Source organism: Pleurodeles waltl, chromosome 4_2, assembly GCF_031143425.1.
Source record: "Pleurodeles waltl isolate 20211129_DDA chromosome 4_2, aPleWal1.hap1.20221129, whole genome shotgun sequence".
Classification (NCBI taxonomy): domain Eukaryota; kingdom Metazoa; phylum Chordata; class Amphibia; order Caudata; family Salamandridae; genus Pleurodeles; species Pleurodeles waltl.
Genome location: NC_090443.1, coordinates 809,429,938 through 809,456,641, shown reverse-complemented (window position 1 = coordinate 809,456,641; position 26,704 = coordinate 809,429,938). Strand labels below are relative to the sequence as shown.

The 26,704-nt window shown below is 43.1% G+C and overlaps 1 protein-coding gene across 7 annotated transcripts in view; it reads left to right on the top strand.

Moving 5' to 3' along the window:
- The window catches only part of MIER1 (MIER1 transcriptional regulator), a 346,656-nt gene extending 321,416 nt beyond the window's left edge, over positions 1-25,240 (top strand). For all 7 annotated transcript variants that reach the window (XM_069232476.1, XM_069232475.1, XM_069232479.1 and 4 more), the window contains one exon: positions 21,966-25,240. In XM_069232476.1, coding sequence (XP_069088577.1) covers positions 21,966-22,291 — 326 coding nt within the window. In that variant the 3' untranslated portion in view covers positions 22,292-25,240. The remainder of the gene's footprint in view (positions 1-21,965) is intronic.
- Positions 25,241-26,704: the final 1,464 nt, after the last annotated feature.

The window sequence follows — 26,704 nt, the reverse complement described above, 5'->3', positions numbered from 1 at the left end:
CTCTTGGTGTTTACGGAGTACCTCCTTCAAAATGCCATAGTTCTTCTCTATTGCTTCAGAAAGGTTAGTGTCTTGAATTTCCTTTTCTAAGATACTGATATCAAGAAGTAGTTTGTCCCTTTTTTTCATGGCATCTCTAATAAGGATATCCATGATGCCGTATGAAGACGTTATTAGCAATTGTTCTCATTCTTGCAGAAGTAGTGGGTTGAGGTCCCCTAAAGACGGAAAAAGTACCACTCGAAGACCCCTAGGGATTTGTTTCATCTGTAGATCCTTTTGTAAAATGGTGAAGTCCCACCATCTGGACAATTCCTGCTTTTTTTAATTGTTCCAATTTTACAAATTTCATTCTGAGCCCTTCCTTTTTAGTACTATTGTTGCTGTTAGAAGGTTCTGCACATGCCTTCGTATTGAAAAGTTCTTCAAGTAATGCCTCTCTGTTGTCATCAAAATTAGACATGTTGGAAAAGCAAAAAAAGACACAGCAAGATTCAAAACAAAACAAAGCATGTAATCCACAATTTTTAGCTAGGAGTGCGTTCCCGTACACAAAATATACATTTACAAGGGAAACAAACTGGCTGTGTATAAGTGGTGCGCACTTCAAAATATACACTAAAAGTTGAATCCAAAGTATTTGACTATCTAAGTCCAAGTAATGTTCGAGAGAGTGCACAGGCGGTTCTACACCCAGCCACAGGGTGTGATACCTGTGAGCCAAAACAGTCCACAGTTGATTGGACAATAACAGAAAAACCACGGCACATCAAATCAAATCAAATCAAATCATTAACATTTATAAAGCGCGCTACTCACCCGTGCGGGTCTCAAGGCGCTAGGGGGGAAAGGGGGGGTTATCGCTGCTCGAACAGCCAAGTCTTTAGGAGTCTCCGGAAAGCGGAGTGGTCCTGGGTGGTCCTGAGGCTGGTGGGGAGGGAGTTCCAGGTCTTGGCCGCCAGGAAGGAGAAGGATCTCCCACCCGCCGTGGAGCGGCGGGTGCGAGGGACGGCAGCAAGTGCGAGGCCAGCGGAGCGGAGGGGGCGGGTGGGGACGTAGAAGCTGAGGCGTCTGTTGAGGTATTCCGGTCCCTTGTTGTGGAGGGCTTTGTGTGCGTGGGTGAGAAGACGGAAGGTGATCCTTTTGCTGACTGGGAGCCAATGCAGGTGTCTCAGGTGTGCGGAGATGTGGCTGTTGCGGGGTACGTCGAGGATGAGGCGGGCCGAGGCGTTTTGGATGCGTTGCAGGCGGTTTTGGAGTTTGGCGGTGGTCCCGGCGTAGAGGGTGTTGCCGTAGTCCAGGCGACTCGTGACAAGGGCGTGGGTCACGGTTTTTCTGGTGTCGGCGGGGATCCAGCGGAAGATCTTGCGGAGCATGCGGAGAGTGAGGAAGCAGGCGGAGGACACACAGTATGAAACATCACAGTTTCATACTGGTGTCTTTTAATCCTCCATGATAAGTCAGATAGACGATCAACCAAACGTGTCCCCAGCAAGTAGGTTGCTGAGAAAGATGTCATCAAGCCAAGACAGTTCTTGTATTCACAAACATCGACAGCCGACACGTGTTTCGTCAGTAATGACTTTCTCAAGGCTGTGAACACAATGTTACATACATGGAATACATCAGTTATATTATTCCAACAGTCTAACGAATGGTGTTGCGTCTATTAATGGAGGTGTGACATATTTACAAACCCAAAGGCCAAAGAAATAGTAGGTGAGGTGATTGCACAATGTGATGTCAGACTCAGAATTCAAGTACCTTTTTCACCCAACACCTAGTTTTCCGTGTATCTATACTCTTCCCAAGGTACATAAAACAGCAGATTTCCCCCCAGGCAGACCCATAATTTCGGGCATCAATCCCCCTACTGAGAAACTCTCAGAATTTATTGACCTGTACTTACAACCCTTTGTGCATAATCTCCGTTCATACATCAGGGACACCAAACATCTTCTTTGCTTGATCGCAGATTATGAATGGACAGAAGGAAACATCTTAGCTGCTCTGGATGTAACCTCTCTATACACCTGCATACCTAAAGAAAAGGGCATTGTTGCCATTCAACACTTTTTGGACAAAAGAAGACGCTACATTATTACAACATTCTTACATGCTAATAGATCTTATACATCTTGTCATGGACAACAATGTATTTTTACATGAGGGTATCTGGTATAGACAAACACGGGGTTGCGATGGGGGCTAAGTTTTCACCTTCCTTCGCAAACCTTTATATGGGCTTACTATGAACAACAACATATCTGGTTAAAATGTCCACCAGAACTCACCCAGCACATTATATATTGGGGCCGTTACATCAATGATGTACTTCTGTTCTGGTCAGGTGATTCTGCTACTCTAGATCTTTTTGTGAATCACCTCAACACGAACAGCTACAATATTTTCTTTACCAGTTGTTCCAGCACAACCTCTGTTGACTTCCTAGACTTGTCTCTTTACATCAATGGCAACCAAATTCATACCAGACTGTTTAGAAAACCTACTGCTTCTAACTCCATCTTACACGCTACCAGTGCCCATCCTCATTCACAAATCAAAGCTATCCCTTACGGTGAGGCAGTTAGAATTAGACGCAATTGCTTTGACAATCAGAAATTCTTACAGCAACTGGAAATATTGGAACAATGATTCCGTAATCGGGGTTATTCCAGAACACTGTGGAATAATACCTATAGAAGAATACAGACAGTCAATAGATCATCTTTATTATCTGACTCAACTCCCAGGAAGCCTGAAAAGAGGGCTGGCTTATCATTCATTACACCATACAGCACTGCCAGCTCTGACATTTACAAAATCCTAAAAAATAACTGGCACATTCTACTATCTGATGAAATCTTAAGAAACAGCCTCAAGAACACATGATATCATATACAGCATGGGACGCACTTTGAGAGACCAACTGTGTCACAGTTTTATACCAACGATCACGAATGACAGTTGGATCCCAAAACATCCCCAGGGTTTTTATAAATGTGGACGCTGCAACATATGTGAATATACCATAGACAAAACAAAATCCTTTTGTTATAACACAGGTATAACACATCACATCAAACAATTCATCAACTGCAATACGAGGTTTGTCCTATACTGTCTCGTCTGCACATGCAAACGAGTCTACATAGGAAGCACCATCAGATCCTTCAAAGAGAGATTACAAGAACATATTAGGGCCATAAAAAACAACAATAATGATTACCCATTTGCTGTACATTATAATTTGGAACATCCTCACAGAGAAATGTTGCATATCAAAACACATGGCATTGCCACCCTGGGCGGATGTCCGAGGGGTGGCAATAAGACCCTCCAGCTTAGACAGTTAGAAAGCAGGTGGATCATCAAGCTACGGGCAGTAGAGGAGGGCCTTAACACTGATAAGGATCTACATGTTTTCTTGTAGTTACCATGATTTTTACACATTATTACTTTCCTGACTTTTTCCTTTCAGATAGAGTCTAGATCTTACCCAGTTCGCCTGCCATCACATTACTGTGCGTTTTTCGCACCTAATACAGATTTTACTAAAATTCCTAGGGCACTATAGAAGGTCCAAATAAAGAAATTATATATGCATCACCTACATATCATATGTAAAGTATAGTAGATTATTTGTTTGTGACAGACATTCCTTTGTTTAACAACAGGATGTTTTATTCTCTTTGTATGTAATTTATGCTTCATTTATTGTTATTAATTCAAGTTGTTATAAGACTCATTGCATTGTCTATGGTTGTTGATGTTTGTGAATACAAGAACTGTCTTGGCTTGATGACATCTTTCTCAGCAACCTACTTGCCGGGGACACGTTTGGTTGATCGTCTATCTGACTTATCATTGAGGATTAAAAGACACCAGTCTAATCAACTGTGTACTGTTTTGGCTCACAGCTATCACACCCTGTGGCTGGGTGTAGGACCGCCTGTGCACTCTCTCGAACATTACTTGGACTTGGATAGTCAAATACTTTGGATTCAACTTTTAGCGTATATTTTGGAAGTGCGCACCCCTTATACACAGCCACAGTTTGTTTCCCTTGTCTAGTCAAATTTGTGCCTGGCCAATGTATGTTGGAATCTTATAGACTGATTTTTCTGCTTTAACCTGTAATAAGCCCAATAATTTAGCGTCTTTCCTGCAAAAAAAAAACAAGTAAGTTAGGGCAGGGATACATTTTGCTGACAATACATTTAAGAGGTGGCCATAAGAAGGACGTCAGTTTATCAGGAAGAGCCTCAAAGGCACAGATGTTAGTGGAAGCTTTAACCTTGAGTAAAACAAATAGGCCTCTGAAGGAAACTTTGTCTAAGAAGATGCCCAGCTACTTGTAACTTTAAACTACTTCAATTGGTTTTTCTTTTGAGTCCCAGGGCCGTAATCTAAATGGAGATGCTTCAATAGTCATGATCTTAGTTTTTTTATGTTAAGCTCAAGATGGTTAGCTAATGTATATTCATCAAAGGAACTAAGAAATTAAATTCTGCAGGCCTATAGGTGTTTGGCAGTAATGTTATCCTATTGGAAAAGAAGCTTATACTGCATATGGGTACTTGCCAACAACTTTGAGGACTGGTCTTCCGGAGTTAAGGTAAGAATTGGGAAGGGTCTAAGGCGGCAGCAACAGGTCACTTTGGGAGGCTCTTAGTAGTCCAGGTGCAGAGGTGCTTTACAGTGCCCGGTGTCCTATTACTGGGAAACCATCCTGGGGCAAGTGGGGACTGAGTGACCAGTTCGGCTTAGCCCAAAGGGTGTGAGGGGGTCCAGGTCTCAAGGGTCCTGGGCACACAGGGCCACCGTCGGTCCAGAGAAACTTCAGCTGGCTTGTGTACAGTGGTTCTTTGTCTGGCGGGGTTGTGACATGAAGACTCCTCGCGGTTCTTGGTTCCTGCACAAAAGAGGCAGCAATTGGGGGACCAGTCGGGCCACACCCAAGTTGGGGGTTCAGATCTGGGGGGCTCAGGTGCAGTGGTAGTTTTTTAGGTCGAGCATGCAAGTGCTTTGACCTTGTGTAAGTATTGTGGGCTTTTAACTATGCCCATCAGTTTCATTTGTTCCTGGGCTTGCCTTTAAAAATCACTTGGTGTCATTGGTAAATGCTTTACATTTGTCCCACCTGAGGCTGTTTTTGTCATGCCTTGCAGACTGAGCCTGTTACATGGATTATTGCACGATTGCCAATATAATTCAGCAGGTGCGAACTATTTTTTCCTTTTGTGTCTCCCCTTCGTGCTGCATGGTGGCTATGACGCTCACAGCACGAACAGGCATAACAGCATGAACTCGATCAGCGTTATTTGGGCGCTGGTCACATTGTTCACAGTTACCCAATCAGAGTGATTTCTTGTGGCTCTCCCCTTAAAACACTTGAAATTGGTAAATGCTTTAAGTAAAATAGAAATCCTCAAAGCGAAAGCGGCTCTCCGGCACAGTGGGATTAAAATATTGACTGCACTCTGGTAACTCGCCCCCATGCTTTCCAGGGCATTACTTTTACAAAACATTTTTGCTCATAACTCAGCCTAGTGGTGGTTCTAGGACAATGGGACCACCACCGAAACGTTCAGCACAACACACTCTTTCTGTCTAGGTCATCTCTGGGTCCCCACACTAGGTTAGTGGGGACCCCAAAATAATAACCCCTCCCACCATTCAGTGTCTTTTAAGCTTGGCTAGAACTTTTGTTTTACAGCTTGGAGAAGTTTTCGCTTCAAAGGCCTTGTTTGTAGTGTCATTGCAGTAGGCCTGCTAGCTAACAAAAAAACACACTGCATTGCTTTCTCCTATTTTTTCATGAGGCTATGTTCTCTAGGGGTTGGCAATATGGTTACACGACCATGTTTCTTACAAATTATATTATTGTTATGGTGCCCTCTAGGGACTGTTTTGAGCATTAAAGTCTAATGCCAAAAGTTTATTTCTGATAAAGGTTTATATGATAATTGTATATGTATCAGTAATCTCTACTTATTACAGTTATGGCCATGATTCAGGCCAACTTAACATCCTTATTACACTATGACTGTTTGAACACTCTTGATATGTTTGGGTGACGCTTCTAGTTTATTTCTCCTCTGTGGCTGTCTTGTGTCATTTTGTCAGGGAATTGTGTTAGCCAGCCAGCAACTCTGATGGTGGGGTGGCGAAAGTCGTATTCTATTGGAACTAGCATTTAAATTAGGATGCTAAATGGCAACATTTTCATTTTTTGCTGCAGATAGAGGAAAAAGGTAAATGGAAGTGCTTTAGTTATATGAAGGGCCACTGGAATTTAATGTATGATGGAACAACGCTTGTGCCAACCACCCATGCCTTAACAATGCAGTACAAGCAACGACCGCGTTGGTTCCACGAATGCCCTTACCATGCATGCCTTAACAACGATTTTTCGTTGTAAAAGCATATGTGGTTTTCGCATGCCATCCCCCTACCCGCCCTAAAAATACAACTACCAAGATACTCCTCTGCCCACCCTGAGCCCTAACACCTACCCCAAACCCTACCCACCCTAAAAACAACTGACCCCACCCCCAAAAATAAAACTACCCGGCCCCTAAAAACGAAATTGCCCCCACACCCAAAAACCAACGATCCACCCCAAAAACAAAACTACCCCTACCTCACCCCAAAAAAACCATCTACCTGACCCCCCCACCCACAAAAACCAAACAACCCCCACCCCCAAAAACAAACTACCCCAATCCCCCACCCCCAAAAATCAAACTACCCTGATCCCCCACCCTCAAAAACTAAACAACCCCGATCCTACACCCCCAGAAACCAAACTACCCACCCCCAAAAACCAAACTAACCCAATCCTCCACCCCTAAAAACCAAACTAACCCAACCCCCCAAAAAAACAAACTCCCTCGACCCCCCACCCCACCCCAAAAACCCCACGCCCCCAAAAAACTACACGATCCCCTACCCCCCAAAAAACAAACTATCCCCATCCCCCACCCTGCCCCCAAAAATAAAAGTTCCCCAACCACCCCTAAAACAAAACTATCCCGACCCCCAACGACTGTCCCTAAAAACAGAACATCCCCGATTCCCCTGCCCTTAGAAACCAGAACTTCCCCAATCCCTCCAGCTACCAAGCCCTTAATCCACTCCCCACCCCTAAAAACTACCACCAACCCTGCCCCAGCCCCACTTACCTGACTGCGTTCTCTCCCGATGCTGACTCCCCCCTTTTTGTCCGCCTTAAGAGTGTATGTGCGTTATTCAGCACATGCGTGCTTAAAGCGGAGAAAAAGGGGGGAGTTGTTCACGCAAGCGTGGTTCCGCTTGTGTTAACAATGACATCATGGTTCTGGAATCGATGTTCCACTGGCCGAATGTATGATGGAAGAGCGCATGCGCCAACTACCCATGCCTGAACAACGCGGTTGGAACACCGACCGCGTTGTTTCCACGAATGCCTTTACCACACATGCCTTTACAACGATTTTTCATTGTAAAGGCATACCTAATAAAGGCATGTGTCGAACGGCATGTGTGTTTTTCGCATGCCATATAAAAATACAACTACCCCAATACCCCCCACCCGCCCTGAAAACAACCGACCCCCAAAAACCAAATTACCCCACCCCCAAAACCCAAACTACCCCGATCTCCCACCCCTAAAAACCAAACTAACCCGATCCCCTCCACCCCTAAAAACCAAACTACCTCGACCCTGACTCCCAAAAACACTAACTACCCTGACCCCCAAAAATGAAACTACCCTGATCCCTCACCTTGGAAACTACCTCCACCCCCAAAAACCCAAACTACCCCAAAACCCCACCCTCAAAAACCAAACTACTCTGATCCCATAGCCCTAAAAACCAAACTACCCCACCCCCAAAAACGAACTACCCCGCCTGACCCCCACCTCCAAACTACCCCTACCCCCAAAACCAAACTACCCCTACCCCAAAAAACTAACTTCCTCGAACCCCCACAAAAAACTACCTCGATTCCCCCACCCCAAAAACAAAAGTACCCCCATCCGCCCCTAAAAACCAGAACTACCCCGATCCCCTGCCCCTAAAAACCAGAACTACCCCGATCCCCCACCCCTAAAAAAACAAACTACCCCGATCTCCCCTGCCCGAAGCCCTTAATCCACCCCCACCCCTAAAAACGACCCCCCAACCCTACCCCAGCCCCACTTACTTGACCACGTTCTCTCCCGATGGTGACTCCCTTATTCTCTCCCTTAACCACGCATGTGCACATGCGTGGTTAAGGCAGAGGAAAAGTTGTTGTTAACGCAAGTGTGGTTCCGCTTGTGTTAACGACGTCATGGTTCCAGAGTCATCGTTCCGGATGTTCCCCCTGGAATTATATGACAGGAAAATATGGAAGTATGAGGCAGGGTTGACCAATTTATGTGGCAAGAGAAGTCCAATAATGAATTTACAATGCCAAAGTCTCTAACTCAAGCAAATGCGAGACCTGTTGCATTGCAAATGCTTGTTGTGTCTGGTTGAACTGAGTCCGGGGCACTCAGGGTGGTTCTTGGGTGCCTGCAGGGTACAGGGGAGTACCTCCGCTACCCCACAGGAGATTCTGGTGGTTCCTTGAATTGCTAGCAGCCCTCTCAGGCTTTTAGGGGCAGAGCAGCTGCAGGACAAGTCAGCTTTGCATCTGTAAAGAAGTCCAGTTTTCTACAAATCCAGAAACACAATATTGACTTTCTTACAGATTATCTAGTATGTGTTATGAATGACTGGATCGATTTAATAAATCTTCCAGGTGGCTTCTTTAGCATTACGATAAGGCGCGATGATCAGGGTTTTATCAGATTCATTGTGGTCAGAGAACACTTGAAGTTTGTGGCTCTTCCCTTTGGAATGACAATTTACTTTGTTATAACTAGTAGGATAGCTCCCTCAGGGCCAATCCTGGACCTCAGGCTTGTGAACAAGTACATCCTGTCAGATCATTTCTGTATGACTGCCCTGCAGAACGGCAACCCCCTGCTCCAACATGGTAATTATATGACCGCAATCGACCTCAAGGATGCTTACTTTCACATACCCATCCACCCTGCTTATTGCTGGTATCTTCACTTTGTGGGAAGTTGACATCACTATCAATTGAAACTACTTCTTTTCTGGGTCGCCACTGCTCCAACGGTGTTCACGAAGTGCGAGGGGGGCACTCACACCTGCCTGCTACAAAAATGATTGACTAATCAAGAGAGGAAGCAGACAGCAATGACTAGCCCACACGTAAGCAGCAATTTCCTTGATCCACAGCTTGGGATATAAATTAACACCAGCAAGTCCCATCTAGAGTGGATCCAGTTCATCCTGGGGTCCATGATGAACACTGTTACAGAGAAAGCCTATCCCAACCAACAAAAAGTGTTGCCATTTCCCCAGCTGCTGCCTCTTTTTCAGCCCATTTGTCACCTCACAGCTAGAACAGTGCTTATCACCCTTCTACCTTAACCATACCATAGAGCGCTCAGTCTTCTTTCGACAACCAGATTTAGTTGCGGAAACAGCTCTACAAACATTAGATATCAAATGAGATATTATGTCTCACATGGAGATGACCAAGCCCTTTTGAAAGTCTGAAAAGCATTTTGTACCTTTGTGAAGCCTCAGAAAGACCACACCATTATTAAAGCAGGTATAGCAAGATGGATAGTCAAGAGAGCCCTGTCTGTGCTGGGCACACTCCACCCATAAAAAAGGGACAACTGTGGCTTTCTTAGATAACATCCTTCCACCTGAAGTCTGCAAATAGGCCATCTGGTCAGCACCACACACCTGTACCAAGCTCTAATGTGTGGTCATTCCGGACTGCCAGCAGGCTATGGTTGACTCAGTAGTACTGAAGACACTGTTTCCCCTTCTTATGGAGGGTACTGCTTTAAGGTCTATACTGAATATTTATCTACACATGCTACATATGGAAAATGTTATTTCAACTGTGAACATCTGTTCATAGCGTGTACTGTTTATATAGTCACATACTCCCACTCTCCCACCCAGAATCTTGGATTGATTGAAGATATTTTCTTCTATTACCTAGTTCACACTGCACAGTAAGCATGGTTTATTATGTTACACTTATTTCAAACTTCATTTGCATTCTCACCTGCTGTTTTCAAAACAATCTAAGATGGATTGGTTACCATGAGCATTGTTCCAGTGCATAGCGTGACTTGAAAGATTTTTTTTTTTTTTTTTTAAAGAAAAACAACTTGCAAGTGTCCAAGACCGGATAGCAAAAGTATGCTGGGCGTGCAAATCTGTAGCAGTATAGGCTTGTTTGTCATGCCTTTTGTGTTTTTGTGGGGTGGACGCTATAGTGAGAAGATTGATGCTTTAACTCTTGGCATGGGCCAACTAGCTTGAAGAATAGGAACCACACAGTTCCTGTCAGCACTAAGTAGAAGCCACCTTTGAACAGCAGTAACTTGTTTTCACCTGTGTACATAACATTATGATATCATTTATAAAGGAGATTTCTATGACATTCATATGAGTTTTTATTCATGTATTGTAATAGAATTATTTGATGTTCATCAGAGATTCTACTCCTTGTCCTGTTGTCAGCATCAGTCTTCGAATGGGTTTAATTTCTGAAGGAGGCTGTCGATTCCTCACCTTTTAAATTATCCCCCGGCACCTGACTGGATCTGGAAATTCTTCAGCAGTACCTCTGAGTGTCAGAAGGTGGCACTGTGCAGCTCAGAAATGATGCCATTCCGCTCTGGAAATGACGTGCACAGCCCATATAGGTGCCACTACTGCCTTTCGACTGTTCCTTTCCTTCCGCTCCGACAGACACAGATTTGGAGCTCTCTATCTTCTCTGTCAGCGATTCTTACCTCAGAAATGTTGTTTAAATTGCCTATTATGCAAGAGAATGTCCCCAAAAACACCAGGTTTTAAACTCTGTAGACAGTGTCCCAAACTTATGTCTGTGACAGATCCCCATCAGGTGTGCTTGTGGTTGAGTCCACAACTAAGTCCTACAGTAACTGAGCGTCAATTAACCTAAAGGCCATTCAGGACCGCGAGGCAAAACTCCACATCACCAAATACAAAAAGACTCCACGATAACACTGGTCCAAGTCGAAGGTTCAATCCCGTTCTTCCTCCAAGATTTGATGAAGCTGTTCCAGAGGTTGATCTTTGTCAAGATCTAAGTTGTTGGGTAAGGCGATGAAGAAATATTTTTAAAAAATGTAACTGGGACTTGGCTCCTACTCGCCATTCGCGTATACCTGAGAAGATATGGGGCTGGCACCATGGCGCTTGATCTTACTCCAGGGATCAGAGTAGATCTCGCAATTGGTTCAGGCACAACCCAAGTTTCTGCGCCCTCGGGGTGGGGGTATGGCTCAATGCCAGGGTATGCCACACCCTCCTTTTGTTTGTCTTGGCGCCCTATTTAATTTCCTGGTGTGTAGTGAACTTTCTGCCCTCCTCAAGGGCAAATTGGCAGCAAACCCCTCTCTGGATTGGAGCTAGGGTGATGCGGAAAAGAGGGTGCGGCCTACCCTTGTATTGTGCCATACCCTTCCCCCAGAAGGGGCAATAGTGTCTTCGTGCCCTTATGATGGCAGATAGGTGGCTTGTCCTAATTGGGGAGGTTGCCCCAACTTGCCCCCAGAGGGCTAGAAAGTCTACCGGACACCAGCGATTTTGCCTTTGGGGTAAAAGAAAGACTGTTGAGTTCTGTTTGGCATGGGACAATGACCATGACCATGGTTGGCAGCTTCCACTCCAATATTTTTTTCGCAATATTTTTCCTGGTGTCTTGTGGGCTTTCTGCCCCCAGGGGGCAGATTCGGGGTAATCACCCCAACTTTCCCTGGGTGGGAGGGGGTGGAAGACTTACATTTTTGGTGGAATGGTGGAGTATAAGTCATTGCCTAAGGCATCGCTCCCCCAACTCTTTGGTGTCTAGTAGGTGGATCCCTGTTTAGGGATCCCTCTCGTGTGACGATCAGCAAGCAAGCACCCACTGAGCGAAGATACCATGGAAAGGGGAGTTTCTCCCATTCTTTCCAATGATACCTCTCCCAAGATATTCAGTGCTTGATGGACTGAGATAATGATGCAGTGAATGTGAAACTAGCCCTTCAGGTCGTTTTACTTTCACTTTTGAATGTAATGATGTTAGTGCTGAACATCTTACAAACAGCAAAAAAGCTCCGCCTGCTCGGGCAGCTCTTCCTGGGCAACCCAAGCAAAAACAAACAGAAGAAAAGAAAATCTAAAAGGTCCTTTATAGCCCTCCCCAGTGTCCATTGATGGGCGACAGATGTGCTGGGGAGAATGTGGGCCATTGGCCGATGGCTGCACTGGGTTAAGAAGCTCAGGCGTGAAAACAGAATTCTAGTATTGCCATATGTTTGGCTGTCACCGTAGTCAGATGACTTAAGTATCTCCTCAGTAAGGCACCCTTCCTGACTAGAGAAAGGTGTAAGCAGCTAGGCCTAAGATTTAAGGAGCTCATAAAGGATTTGTACCCTGTGAGGTTACACTACCTATATTATACTATCATCTAACTACTGGCGTTTTCCGCCTTTGCAGTTCTGATCCATGTCAGCAACACTTCCAACTTTTCAAGAGATGTATGGACTTGATTGTGTGAAATCCGATGCCTTCTTAAACTGTGGAAGCATTGCTTTCACTTTCGAAACAACAAAATGTCACTAATCTTAAATTCTGTGCAGTGCCACCACACTCATGGATAAAAGCATTGGCAAAGCTAGTAGGTCTGGTTCTAATGTGATAATCTGTGCAAACACAGACATGCACAGATTCTGTTTGCATGTGTTAGCACATCAAGCAAGACTATTTGACTTGTCCAGTATTTATTTAGGTCATTGTGTGTTTCACTACACTCTGCTTGAAGGTCTCCTCTAGGCAACAGATTAGTTTCTGGAGGATTGCCTCGCCCCAATTCAAGCACAGATGTTAAATGTCATATTATCTGAAAGGTGGCCCACACCTGACCCTCAGATTTGCTTCTCAACCTCCTGCCCGGTAGCAACACCAGTCTTCATCCAGAGGATCAGCAACCACTTAAATTCCATGACACTAACAATGCCTGATGCATAAATTAAAGGCCTTTTTGTGAAACATTGGAATGTTATGCAAACATTGATCACTATCTTTTTTGCAGCGTAAATCTTTTTTGGAATCACATGCTGCGCATTATCCCGCCATCTAGTGGTTGGGTCCGGAATCCTCCAACTTTTTGCAGTCGTTCCTCTGTGTTTTGGATTTTTTTGTGTGATTTGTGTATATTTTTTGTTTGGGCATCAATGGATCTGCCCATTTGGTGCTTCCTATGATCTTGTGCCCCCTCCTTCGGAAGTTCCCACCTTTGGTAGCCAACTTCAGAATCTTTTTTTTCTCCACAATTGGGCCTGGATGCTTTCTGAAGGTTTTCCAGTATGAGGAAGAATTTCGCAAGATATTTGCCAAAAAGTTCACTGAAATTTAATAACATCACCAACAAAAAGGTACTGAAGGAGCATTCGAGAGAAGGAGGGGGATTTCCCTGATGGTTTTTGAGAATGCTCACGTCCTGATGGAGAAGACATTGTTCCAGTTTTGCAAGAACTGCTACCACAAGCTCTCACAAAAGGACAAACACCTGGTCTGCAACCTGTGCCTTCTTGTCGAACACCAAAGCGAAGACTGCAACGCCGACACAATGTTTGTCGAAGACGCTGAGGGCGAACAAGAGACAACGGCAAGCCCATCAAAACATACAGGAGCAACGGATTACTTTCTCCCTAAGTGGCCTGGCTCTCTCAAATGAAAAGTAATAAAAAGTTGGTGAAGAAGCAGAGCGTGACACATCTGACGCAGATCTGCAGATCGTCAACGTTGTAGGCCAGGCAGCTAAAAAATAAGGAGACTTGAGGTAAGAAAACCATTGTTCTCAAAGATAGTGCCTGAGTCACGAAAACTTGACTTGAGGGTATCAAAGGGAGCCTCAGTGTTGAAGTATTTGCTGACCGCAGGCATGCCCCAAGACTAAGAGCCCCTCGGATTCCTTGAAAGAGACACCACAAGGGGAACCGAAAGATCCAAATCGTCAAAAAACAAAAGTGTAAAGGACGTTTCAATGTTGAAATCAGACAAGTCATAAGAAGAACATCATAGTTCAAAGACCGAAACAGTCTCAAAAGACTCTTCAACGCTGAAGAAAGAGCAGCAGAGATCGAGAAGAAGAGGCGTCCCAAGGCCACGATGGCCACTCTCATACAGAAAATGAAAGCCTTCGACAACAGACTAAAGGGTTTTCGTATATCACCAAAGATTTCAACAGCAAAGGATCAGAGAGAGAATGAGGTCAAGGAAATCAAGCCTTGCTCAAATCCTGAGCCCCATGAAAAGGAAGAGGAACTTTTCTATGATGAGGAAGATGAACAGATGGCAGGAATGTATCAAGGTTCTGAGGAATCTGAATATACAGAACCACAGTGGCAAGACCTAGAGACAGACTCCCCTGAAGGAGTGGACAGTTATCCCTCAAGGTCTTCACCTCCAGATGACATTGGCACATGCAGCCAGGTCATAAAACAGGCTACAGACAAGTAAGGAGCCCATTTAGAGGAAGAAAGACCCAAATCTTGCTTCCTACTGGAGACACTTGTATCAACCCAGACCAAGTATCAATTCCCATAATGTCCAGCGTCATAGACCAGGGAAGAGAATCCCTAAAGGAACCTGACACTTGTCGAGCTGTGACTCCAAGGCCAGAGAAAAAGTGGAGGTTTTTTTTTTTTAAGGATCCAGGCACTTTGCCTACTGATTCCATTATAGTGTCAACAGCAAGGAAGAGGGCCAGCATTCCATCTACATCAGGGCCGCCTCCAGACAAAGAGAGCAAAAGAATGAACGTCAGGAAGGAGGTTCTGGTCAACAGCTAAACAGTGGCACTTTGCAAATTCTAATGCTTTACTTAACCGTCATGCCCACCAACACTTGGAGGAGAGGGAAAAACTGATGAGACTCCTCCGTGAACAATACAGGAAAAGGGTGGCACACTTAGTCGAAAGTGGCAAGAACATTGCTTGAAATCCGCATTGGATGCAGCGGACACACAAAGCTGACAAATGATAGGCATCACCCTCTGACGCCATTCTTGGCTGAGAATTTCATGCTTCAAGCCAGAAGTGTAGGCCAACATTCTTAGCACAGCAACACCACAAAATAAATTGATGGACGGAATGATAACTTTTTAAACACTCACCCCCCAGTCACAGATCTGGGTTTTATCCATCGTTTTTTTTGCTCCCCACATCACCCCACTTTGGACCCAGCCATATGCAAATCAGTCTTGACTTTGCTCCTCATCGGAACAGTCCAGCCCGTACTGCCAAGCCAGGTCCTCTGTGGATCAGAAACAAGTATCCTGTGACCGGTTTTGGGGTATCACCCCTCATCAGCCAAGCTAACTTGAATCCAGTGGTGCAGTGAGCAAGGGACACATGTCTGGGCACATCCTACCCACTTAAGACGCACATGGCAACCCACACAATAAAATTATGGATGGAGTGTTGAAATTCTTCAAACACTCACACCCAGTCACAGATCTGGGTTTAATCCATCATTATTTTGCTCGCCACATCACCCCCAGTTTGGACCCAGCCATATGCAAATGGACTGTTCCCATGGGGAGCAGGGTCCAGACTGATTTGCATATGGCTGACTTCAAACTGGGGTAGCATGGTGTGCAAAAGAACAATGGATTTTAACCCAGGTCTGTGACTGGGGGTGAGTGTTTGAAAAGTTTCAGCACTCCGCCCATAATCCTTTTGTGTTGCCAACATTCTTAACACTCCATTCAATTGGTAACAGTTGTTTGGGAGCATTGTTGATGACACACTCAACCAATTGAAAAGGGACAGTGAAGTGTCAAAATCAGAGGAGTCTTGCAGTTTCTTTCGTGGAGGAATGAGTAGAGGGACAGTATAATTGCACAGACCTACAGGGAGAGGAAGTTTCTAGGTAGGAACATCCCTCCAGAGCTCCCAGGGAGGCAACCAGTGGACCTCAACACAGCAGAGCTGCAAATACCAACAGGAAGGATTACAGTCTTTCAGGGAGAAAGCAGAGGAAGTGGTCAGCCGCACAGAGGAGGCTCAGCCCCCATGAATAAGTGACTTGCCGTAGACCGGCGAGCTTTCGCGATCACCCTCAGACCTGGACAAGGAGCTAAGGACTCCTACACACAACACCAGTAGGAGGCAGAGGAAGCTAACTTCAGACAAATGGATACTGAACATAATACAATTCGGGTATTGCATAGAATTACAAAAGATTCCACCAGCAAGGGGATCAAGAAAGAAGGTACATTCCAAAAAAGAAAAACATCATCTCCTCAAGGGGAGGTGGAGGAATTGCTGGAGAAAGAAACAATACAAAGAGTACCAATACAAGAAATCGACAAGGGATATTACTCAACATATTTCCTAATCCTCAAAGTAGACGGTTCCCTATAGTTAATTCTAGAACTCCGGTTTATAAGCAAGATTTCAAGATGATAACATTGCAAGAGGTCATTCCACAGTTGCAAAAAGGGGATTACATGGGATTACTGTAGACTCAAAGGATGCATACTTACACATCCAAATGAAGGTTCAACACAAAATAATTCCTAGGATTCGTGGTAATCAAGATTCACTACCAGTTCACAGTACTAGCATATGGGCTGAAATCAGCACCAAGAGTGTTTACAAGGTGTCTAGCACCAGAAGCAGCAAACTCAAGGAGACAGGCATACATGTCTGTTCTTACGTGGATGACTGGTTAGTAAGAGCAAACTCCTACAGCAAGTGCAGAGAACATATACAACAGGTAATGAGAACTCTGTTCACATTGCGGATCTCAAAAAACATAGAGAAGTCATCTCCAGAACAAGAGAAGGTATTTCTGGGGGCAAGGATCAACTCAATCCAAGGGAAAGTGTTTCCCGAAGAAAAGAGAACTCAATCAGTGTTGATGGAAGCTAAACTGTAGGAAAGGGGCAAAAACAGGCCCTGACAGTAGGAAAACTATTAGAGAACATGACAGCATGCATCCTTTTAATCCCATATGCAAGGCTTCGCATGAGACCAATATAGGAATGGTTACAAACCCAATGGTCACAAGCAACAGGGAGTTGGGAAGATCTAGTGGTGACACACAAAAGGTACAGGAGGAAAAAGTGTGGTGGACCAGAACAAATAAAACTCAAGGCATGACATTTCATGAACACAAAAAGATGATGGATGGATTGCTGAACGTTGTCAGACATTCCCCCCCAATTATGACTGTCAACAGATGTCTCACAAACGGGTTGGGGAGCTCACATATGCTCACTTAAGGTGAGAGGAGTCTGAAAGGAACAAAATGCAGTGCAACACATCAACATCCTAGCATTGAAGTGTTCCTAGCCTGAAAAAAGCCTTTCAGAAGCAGCTGTTAGGCAAAACAATATTGATCCAAAAGACAACACAACTACAGTGCTGTAAGTCAACAAGCAGGGAGGAACGCAATCCCTTACGTTAGAATTAACAGCTGTACACCTCCTGGGTAAAGACAATACAGAAGCAGGCGAATGGGAACTAAATCAAAGGGTACTCTAAAGGATCTTTTTGAAGTGGGGAACACCAACAAAAGATCTTTTCACCAACTCCAGTGAACACAAAATACTGTTACACAGAGTGATCAGCAAATGCACGAAAAGCAAAATGATTCTAATTGCCCATCAGTGGGCAAGGCAGACATGGTTTCCAGAATTGATACAAATGGCTTGGGGGACTATTCAAAAACTGCCAATACAACATGACCTGTTGTCAGTGGAAAAAAGAAGAGTACTACACCCAGAACCAGGGTCTTTGAGCCTAGCTCCTGAAGACTTATAATTTGGTCATCTGAAACTACCAGAAAAGATAATAGCTGTTCTTAGAGAGGCAAAAATGCCAACAAAAGAAAGTGCTACGTTGCAAAATGGAAACAATACTCCCTGGATGGTGTGTAAAAAGGGGCTTATTCATGAAAAACGCTAAGGATTCAACTGTACTAAAATATTTAACACTCCTACTAGACTGCAACCTAACATATACTTAATTGAAAGTACAACACTTGGTGGCAATAGTGGCTTACACAAGAGGACACATAGAAAGAAGCTTCTTCACAGCTCTGGTAATAAAACAAGAAGAGGGGCCAGAGAGAATCTCTCCCCCAAGGAATGTACCTGCACCCGCATGGAACCTAAATGTGGTACTGACTCAGTTAATGAAGACACCCTTTAAGCCTTTGCACAAACCCACATTAAAGATGCTAACACTAGAAACAGCATTCCTGGTAGTCATGTCATCTCTTCGCAGAAATACCAGCACTCACAATTCAAGGACCATATTTGTAGATTCAGAAAGACAGATGCGCAGTTTTTACCTAAAATAGTTTCACACGTTCACATAAATCAAACAATAGAAATACCAAGTTTATTTCCAAAAACCAAAAGAAAGTAGAGAGCCTTACACACACTGGACGCAAGATGTAGCATAATGTACAACATTGAAAGAAGAAAGCCAAGCAGGAAAATAAAACTATTTGTCTCCTTTGCAGAAAACAATATGAGATAACCTGTAACTAAGGGCACAGTTACCAGATGGATCTCAAAAACTATACAACTATGCCACACAGGTGCTGAGGAGAATCTAAACCTCACAGGCACACTAAAGAAGGAAGAAAGGAGCTACCATTGCCTTTCTAACAAATACATGTAGGGCACCAACATGGTTATCTTCACACATCCACAAAACACTATTGCCTAGACATTCAAATGAACATGGAAGCTCAGGTGGGACAAAAGATGTTAAAATATCTGTTTTCAAATTTAACAACATCTTCAACCCAACCACCCCAAATCTAACAAGTCCACTACAAAATTGATGCACAGCATGCGAATCCAAAAAAGATTCATGCAGAACAATTAATAGTTTCAACAGTTCCTTACCTGTAAGTGTAGTTTTTGCAGCTTGAAGGATTTTCTGGATTCACAAGTGACCCATATACCTCTACCAAGAAGATGGAAAGGAAAAGAAATTTGAAGATTGCAGCCAAAGGTTGGAGCTTCTGGAGGAGAGGGTACGAGGTCACAGAAAGCACCAAATGGGCAGATCCGTCAACACCCAACAACAAGAAAAGAGAAGGACTGCAAAAGTTTGGAGAATATTGGACCCAACCACTAGATGGCGGTATAATGCACCGCATGTGAATCCAGAAGATTCTTCAATGTGCAAGGCTATGCCTACAGGTAAGAAGCTATTTGCTCTTAAAAAGAGGTAACACATTGCTGGTTGGTACCCTTGAGACACACCTGACCCTCTGGAAGAATGCCCTCCATACTGTTGCCTGTCAGATGAAAGTTCTTATAAAGTACCATTGAATCACATCTACATTCAGTGAACTCTATTGGCTCCCTCTCTACCATGTTAAAGACCAGTTGTCATGAACAAGGCTGTCAGTTCAATACTTTATTATGCCTGGTTACCAAGAGTATGTTTTCTACTGGATCTTGTAACATACACAGTAGAAGCATCATCACCAATGCAATGGTAATGCAAAAATGAAATGACCAGATATGGGCCATTCTGCCAATGCTGCGGATCTAGAGCTCCATGTTGTCTCCACTTATGAATCTCCTGATGCACCATCTCATAACATTCCGACTGTAAAGTAACTTCCATTCTCCCATGTCTATGGTGAGGAACATGTACCTGTTAGAATGAAGATCAAACCATAGTTTGCCAGGAATGGACTAGGAATTTAGGACACTTTGATGAGTCTTGTGCTCCCAAATTTAAAGATTGATTTAACAGTGTGGGGGAAGGTCTGTGCTAAGAGGTGGAGGACAGTGACTTTTAAAGTAAGGTTCAAGAGTGAAATAGGTTGGTAGGTTAAAACTGATTGGTAACCACTAATCCTGATTTGTGTAAATAAAATTATACAGAATTAAAATTTGTGGTTTCATTGTCCTAATCTAATGCATCTGTTAGAGACATCTAGTTGCAGATTCCTTACCTTATAATGTCCCCCAGGTGTCTGTCTGGATCCGGAGGTACTTCTTGAGCAGTACCCCTAAGCGCCATCGATCGGCTCTGCGTCAGTCGTCGGCGACGTACATGCTGGATATTATGCCATGGGTCCTGTATATGCGCCACCCTGAAGCTCTAACATCAGTTCTTTTCTTTCCACCCCAGCCAGCACTGATCTGAAGAGAGCTAACCCTCAGTCAATTTTTGACTTTTTTCTTAACTTTTTATCAAAGTTTTTTTCGAGTTGTTTAACTCCTGATGCGGCGAGGATGTAATTGAGGAAGACTGGATCCAATCCCTGCAGATCCTGTCATTGGGCAATATCCGTGATGGATTCGCACCTTGTGTTTTTGGTGCCTGGAGCGTGACTATAACCCAATGTCATGCTCCTAGTGTCAGGCCATGCATCCAAAGGCTTTGAGGATCGTCCCTGAAGCTGATGGCAGCCCAGCACTCAACTCTACACAAGTTTAAGATTGCCTGATCAACCTTCTTTGCTGAAGTCTCCTATTTTAAATAGGTTCCTCAAAGATCACGTCTTCTCTTTCCCCCTCAGTATGTCCCAATGGGATGTGAATTTGGTTTTGACATTTCTGATATGTGCACCTTTCCAGCCTCTCCACAATTGTCCTCTCAGTCTTCTCACTTTGAAAACAGCCTTTCTTGTGGCCATTACCTCTGCCCGCAGGCATTGTCTTCTAAATCCCCTTACCTTTCCATCTGTCCTGACAGTGGTGCTTTGCACTAAGGCTTCCTTTTTGCTAAAAGTGGTCACGCCCTTTCATGTAGGCCTATCCATCACCCTGCCTACTTTTTACGCATCCTAACATCTTGCTAAGAAAGAGGAGAGACTCCACCGCCTGAACCCAAAAAGAGCATTGGCGTTCTAGGTTGATCATACAAAAGAGTTCGGGTGGATGATCAACTCTTTCTCGGTTAAGTGGCTCCAAAGAAGAAGCGGACTATGTCCAGATGGGTCGTCCTCTACATTAAGATCTGGTACGCAATAGCCAAAAAGCAGCTGCCGGAAGGTTTGTATGCTCATTCTACCCGAGCAAAAGCTGCGACCACTGTGTTTACACAGAGTACCAGTCCTTGACATCTGTCAGGCAGCAATGTAGCCATCTCTGCACACGTTTACTAATCACTACTGCCTGGACCGTCCGGTCCGAAGGGACGGCCCTCTGTCCGTTCGCTCCTGCAGAACTTTCTACTATGACCTTAGTTTGTAGACCCACCTCCGGGGATGGTATTTTTTGGGTATCTATTCTAAGGTATGGAATCTGCAACTAGATGTCTCTATGAGATGAGCAAGTTACTTACCTTCAGTAAAGCCTTATCTGGTAGAGACAATATCTAGTTGCAAACTCTTTACCGACCCACCCATCCTCCCCGCTCTGCGAACTGATTTCTAGTGACAGGGACTCCCATTTCTGGGCCCTGGTTTTGAGGAATGAGTGGTCAGTTCTTCATGGCTCTGCGCTTCTGGTGTGAAAAGTTGTGAAAAGAAACCGACATCAGCGCACTTGGGTATGAACAAGCCTATTTAGGACCTGCGACAGACACGGAGCAGATCAACACCACCTAACAGCACACTGGGGTACTGCTCAAGAAAAATCTCCAGATCCAGACTGACGCCTAGGGAAAATCCAAGATGAGGAATCTGCAACTAGATATTGTCTTTACCAGATAAGGCGTTACCAAAGGTAAGTAACTTGTCCAACAGTACATGCAGGACGTGATTTTTTTGTTTTAACTGTTTTCACAACTTTTAATCTTCCTTATCAATTTATCTTAGTGGCTTATATGTATTTTAGGAATGTCTTTATCTGAACATTTGTACTGATGTACAGACTGATTTTTCATTTATTAGGTCTCTCTTCCAATGGTCTGCTGGAATTGTCGAATAAAGATGAAATGAACATGGAAGGATTGCACTCAAATGGCCCCACGTGTGGTAAAAAGGAACATCTTAATGCAAATGCTAATACCAATGGTCATGACAGTGGAAATACCAGTGACCAAATAAAAGTTCATCTGAATTCAAGAAATGAAAATGATTTTGAAGAGTCAAATGACAGATCTGCAAAGAGACCAAGAATTGACAGCAATGGTAAAGGAAGCCCAAACTCTCTGGAGTTTTTCCATGGAGCAATTTCACACAGAACATGTGAAGAATTGGATACTTTAGATGGTTGAACTTTAAATGACTTTTTAATTCCATGGAGAGATTCTGGGAAATTAGAAAATTTTCAGGGTTGATGGGCGACCTTAACACTATTCAATGACTTTACATTTGTCAAATTTTATATACAGGTTTTAGTTGTTAAAGGTATTTGTGTAACAAGTTAGTGGCGGTGTTCTTGAATTAAAAGCTGCATAAAGCAAAACTATTTATTTGACAGCATTCCCATTTTAATCATAGAGTTCTAAAGATGTAACCATGACATTGTGTTAAACATTGCAGTTTGTTTTGGGTTCCTTTATATTTGGATATGTATTTAATCAGTGTAGCACTCTGTTTAAGTCTTGCATAATAATGAGCTTTAAGCACATTTTCTTCTAATATAGATTTAGTGTAAAATTAAGGAAATCCCATGAATCCTGAAAGTTATATTGGCCTCATTTTTATATATAGAATTTAAAAAAATAAACCAAGTCAGGTTTGTATATGTAAATTGTTGACATCAATGATGTCTTTCCATATTCCTATCTGGGCTTAAGAAATACATTCAGTATTTTTCCAGATTTCTTTGTAGCCTTTGAAAGATTTTTTTTACAGTACTTTGTCTTGATTCAGCTGTCCTTTCTTAAAACAAAGCCTGTATACTTGTTTTTTTAAAGTGTATATTTGGTAATCTTTTTATTATAAGACGACATTCTGCCAATTTATTATTGAAAAACATTTTTGTCATTACAAAAAATCTTGTTTAGAAACATCAGTGTTTTCTTTGCTTTCCTCTTTTTAGCAGTCATCTGAGAACCACATTTCTTGTGTTTCTTTTCTCAAAGATGTGATGAAAACTAGGACAGTGCAACTAATCAACCCTCTTACCAGTTGGTATTTGAGTTTAAAATTGATTGGTTAAGTGTCAGTTACTTTTCACCTTTGCACTTGTATATCAAAAAGATAATGCATTTCAGATGACCCTTTCTTAACCTAAATGGAAGACTACAATTGTTTTGAGTGGTTGGATTACAGTGGTAACCAAAAGCTCTTATTTTACGAACCTAATTTGGGTACTTAGTCTACATTAATAGTAACATGTATCCACATAATAAATATACTTGGCAAGAAAAGTGTACACAGAATATTAATAACTCAATAGTTCACAGTTTACAATTTCAGCTCTTGAAATTTTCCTTTAGTCTAATTGTAGTGATATGTTTGTGTACGGTAGAGATTCTTGCTTTGCCATTGATTTGGGCAATATTATAGGGTTTTATAGGGTTTTCTGAAACACAAAGGCCTTGCATACAGAAATAGCAACATTCTGTATACAAGTTTAGATCAATGACACATTCTAACACCCTGTATGGAAGGCTGCGCTTAGTGCAGCCACCATTCGGCTTAAAATACAGGAATTAATGAATGTGGTTGTCCTGCATTTTAAGTTCAGTGGAATTACAGAGGAGGGACATGAACATATGTATACGGCCACACATATAAGGGGGTGAAATTGCAGTATGGTGATTAATGGCTCATATGCTGAGGGCTAACTTGGCTTTTACCTGTCCTTTCCCGAAATTATATGTCCTCTAGTACAGAATATCAATGTTGATAATTAAAAGCTATTTAGACCCTCAGCAAAGGGCAGTATTTAAATATGACTGCATCCAGATATTTATAATGTCTACAAGAATTTTATTAATGTATTTGTTTATACATTACAGCTTCTAGATATTGCTTCCTGATTCTTACTTAGTTTGGTTAGTTCAAACAGTATATGAGTACCACTGAAACATAGCTACAGATTTTCTTCTTCGTTTCAATTTTAAGCACCAATCAAAGGAAAAGGATTATGTATTTGCAAATTGTCTAAACCTGCAGTTATTTTCCTCCATATTACATCTTTGTTTTTGTGGTTTCATACCAAAATAGTTCCACGCTCCATTTGACCTTTTCACTTGGCAATGTTAATTTTCTGTTTTTAAAGTAATTAAGAATAACTACTTATTCTTTCTTCATTCTGTGATATAGCTTTCATTAATCTACCAAAGTAGCATTGCTTTATGAACATTCTATTTATAATTTTACTTGTCCTCTTTTTAAGATCCAAAGTATGGTAGCCTTATATCAAAGATGGTCTTTCGAAATTGTTTCTTAACAGAATGTTTAGTGTTTTTAAACCTTTTGCAACTTGTAGTAAGATAAGTATATTTTGAATTTATTTTAATGCATTTTGTGAGGTGGTCGTCTGCTTACTGGCACATTTTATAGGAACTTATTTTAAGAAAACATTCTCAGGTTTCTTTGCAGACTAGAGCATGGTACATGTTTTAGAAATGTTGCTCGAATATAAAAAAAAATGCCTTTTCATGTACTCTAGGAAATTAAAATCAAAAGAAGACTGTACACATTCCATTAATTTCTACAACAATGCAATTATTGTCTATCGCTTATGAATATTTAATTGTAACTAGCATTTTGTTTACATGTGTTGTACGCAATATGTGGTTTGTCATTGTTCACAATGAAGCCACCCGATCTTAAGTCATTGCACTACTAGTAATATTTGAATTTCTGTTAATATAGCTTTGGTATTTTAGTAAAACATTCAGTATTTAATACACTTTAAAATGAGTTGATGTAAACGGCTCACAAATACACAGCCACTGCTTTCTTCTTGGAACTCTGCATTTCATCCAACTTAATCATGGTCTCTCCATGTCAAACTTGTCCTGTTTCATGAAGTGCTTTCTTAAAATTTAGACTGGGTTTTAAAGAATTCAGTAACCTGTTTATAAATGCTTTGCACATCTTTCTATTAAAGTCGAATTAGCATTTAAATAAACAGTGGTTACGAATCGGATTTTATATGTCTTTTTCAAGCATCGTTTTGCACTGTTGGTATTTCCTGAAATGTCCCTGCCTAATTCTTGTCTGCAAATCTTGGAAACGTATTAAAATATTTTTTAAGAAAAAAACTGGTCTTTGTCGACAAAATGTTCTGTCAATTTTATTCATGCATCAAGAACTTTACTTTGTACCTTTGCAAGAAATCTAGACATTTTCTAAAAAGGAGGGTTGGTTCATGGGTAGGGAGGTCAATGCGTGTGTTTTCCATCCAAGTGTGTAAAAATGCCATATCTGATAGACTTCTAGTTGCAGATTACTTGCCTTAGAATTTCCCCAGGCGTCAGACTGGATCCAGAGATTTTTCTTCAAGCTGTACCATGTACGCCGTCCGGTGGCGTCGGTCGACTCGCCATTAGTCACGGTCACTGTGATGATGTTGCAGTTGTATATAGACGCCTCCCCAGCATGCTGATGTCAGTTCTTTTCTTTCCGCACCAGCCTACATGCAGATCCAGAGAGAGCTACCCTTATTAATTTTTTACTAACTTCGACCATTTTGTTGAAATTTTTGACTCCCTTGGTATGTTGAGGATGTCACGGAAGACCAGGCTTAAACTGTGTGACTCCTGTCACAGAATGATGTCGGTGACAGATCTGCACCTCGTGTGGTTTTAGTGCCTGGAGTGCGACCACGACCCAAAGTCGAGCTCTGATGGCTGGGCCATAAACCCAAAGGCTTTGAGGGAGCAGTCCCTGAAGCTCATGGCGGCCCGGTGCTCGACTCTGCATCACTCCCGGTCTTGTTCGAGGGGAAAGTCACTAGACCGCCCACGCAGTCACCACCACTCTTCGTCCTCCCTCTCTAAGTCCTCTGGACATTTAGGTCTCGGGAATCCTGATTTGGAGTGGGCACAGGAATTGGGTGAGCCGAGCGATCTGGATAATTCTCCAAACGCTGGCATGCTTTCTCCCCTACTGTGGCTACAGAGAAGAGAGCGTCCTATTCCATGGTGGTCAGTCAGGTGGATGAGGTCCTCGGCTTCGAGCCGCCTTCTATAGAGGTCAGGACTAACCTCCTGACTGGTGTTTCAGCCTGGGGCTTCCACCTAGAAACCCCTGTTACCTTTCAGTGAAGCCCTTACGGATGTCCTTCTAGGTACCTGGTCCAGACCCAGCACAGGGGCTTCTGTGAATAGGGCAATCTCCCGCCGCTGTTGGCCTGTGCCGAACGACCCCAAATTCCTGTCCCAACACCCTACGTCTGAGAGCCTTGTTATCCAGGCTTCATCCTCTTCTGGTGCATTCCCATTCGCCCCTCTGGATCGGAAATCAAAAACACTGGATCAGCATGGGAAGAAGATGTTTTCTTCCTCTAGTCTGACAACGTAGTATGTGAACACTGCATGCCGCTTGGGCCGCTACACCCATTCCGTATGGGATACGGTTGTGCAGGTGCCGTCACAGGTCCTGGAGGAGGCCCAGGCCATCATCTCCCAAGACGTTGCTGATGGGACAGTTATTATAAGTTTTGAGCTGGAGACGACCGACTCACTGGGCAGATCGATTGCGTCGACGGTGGCCTTACAGTGCCA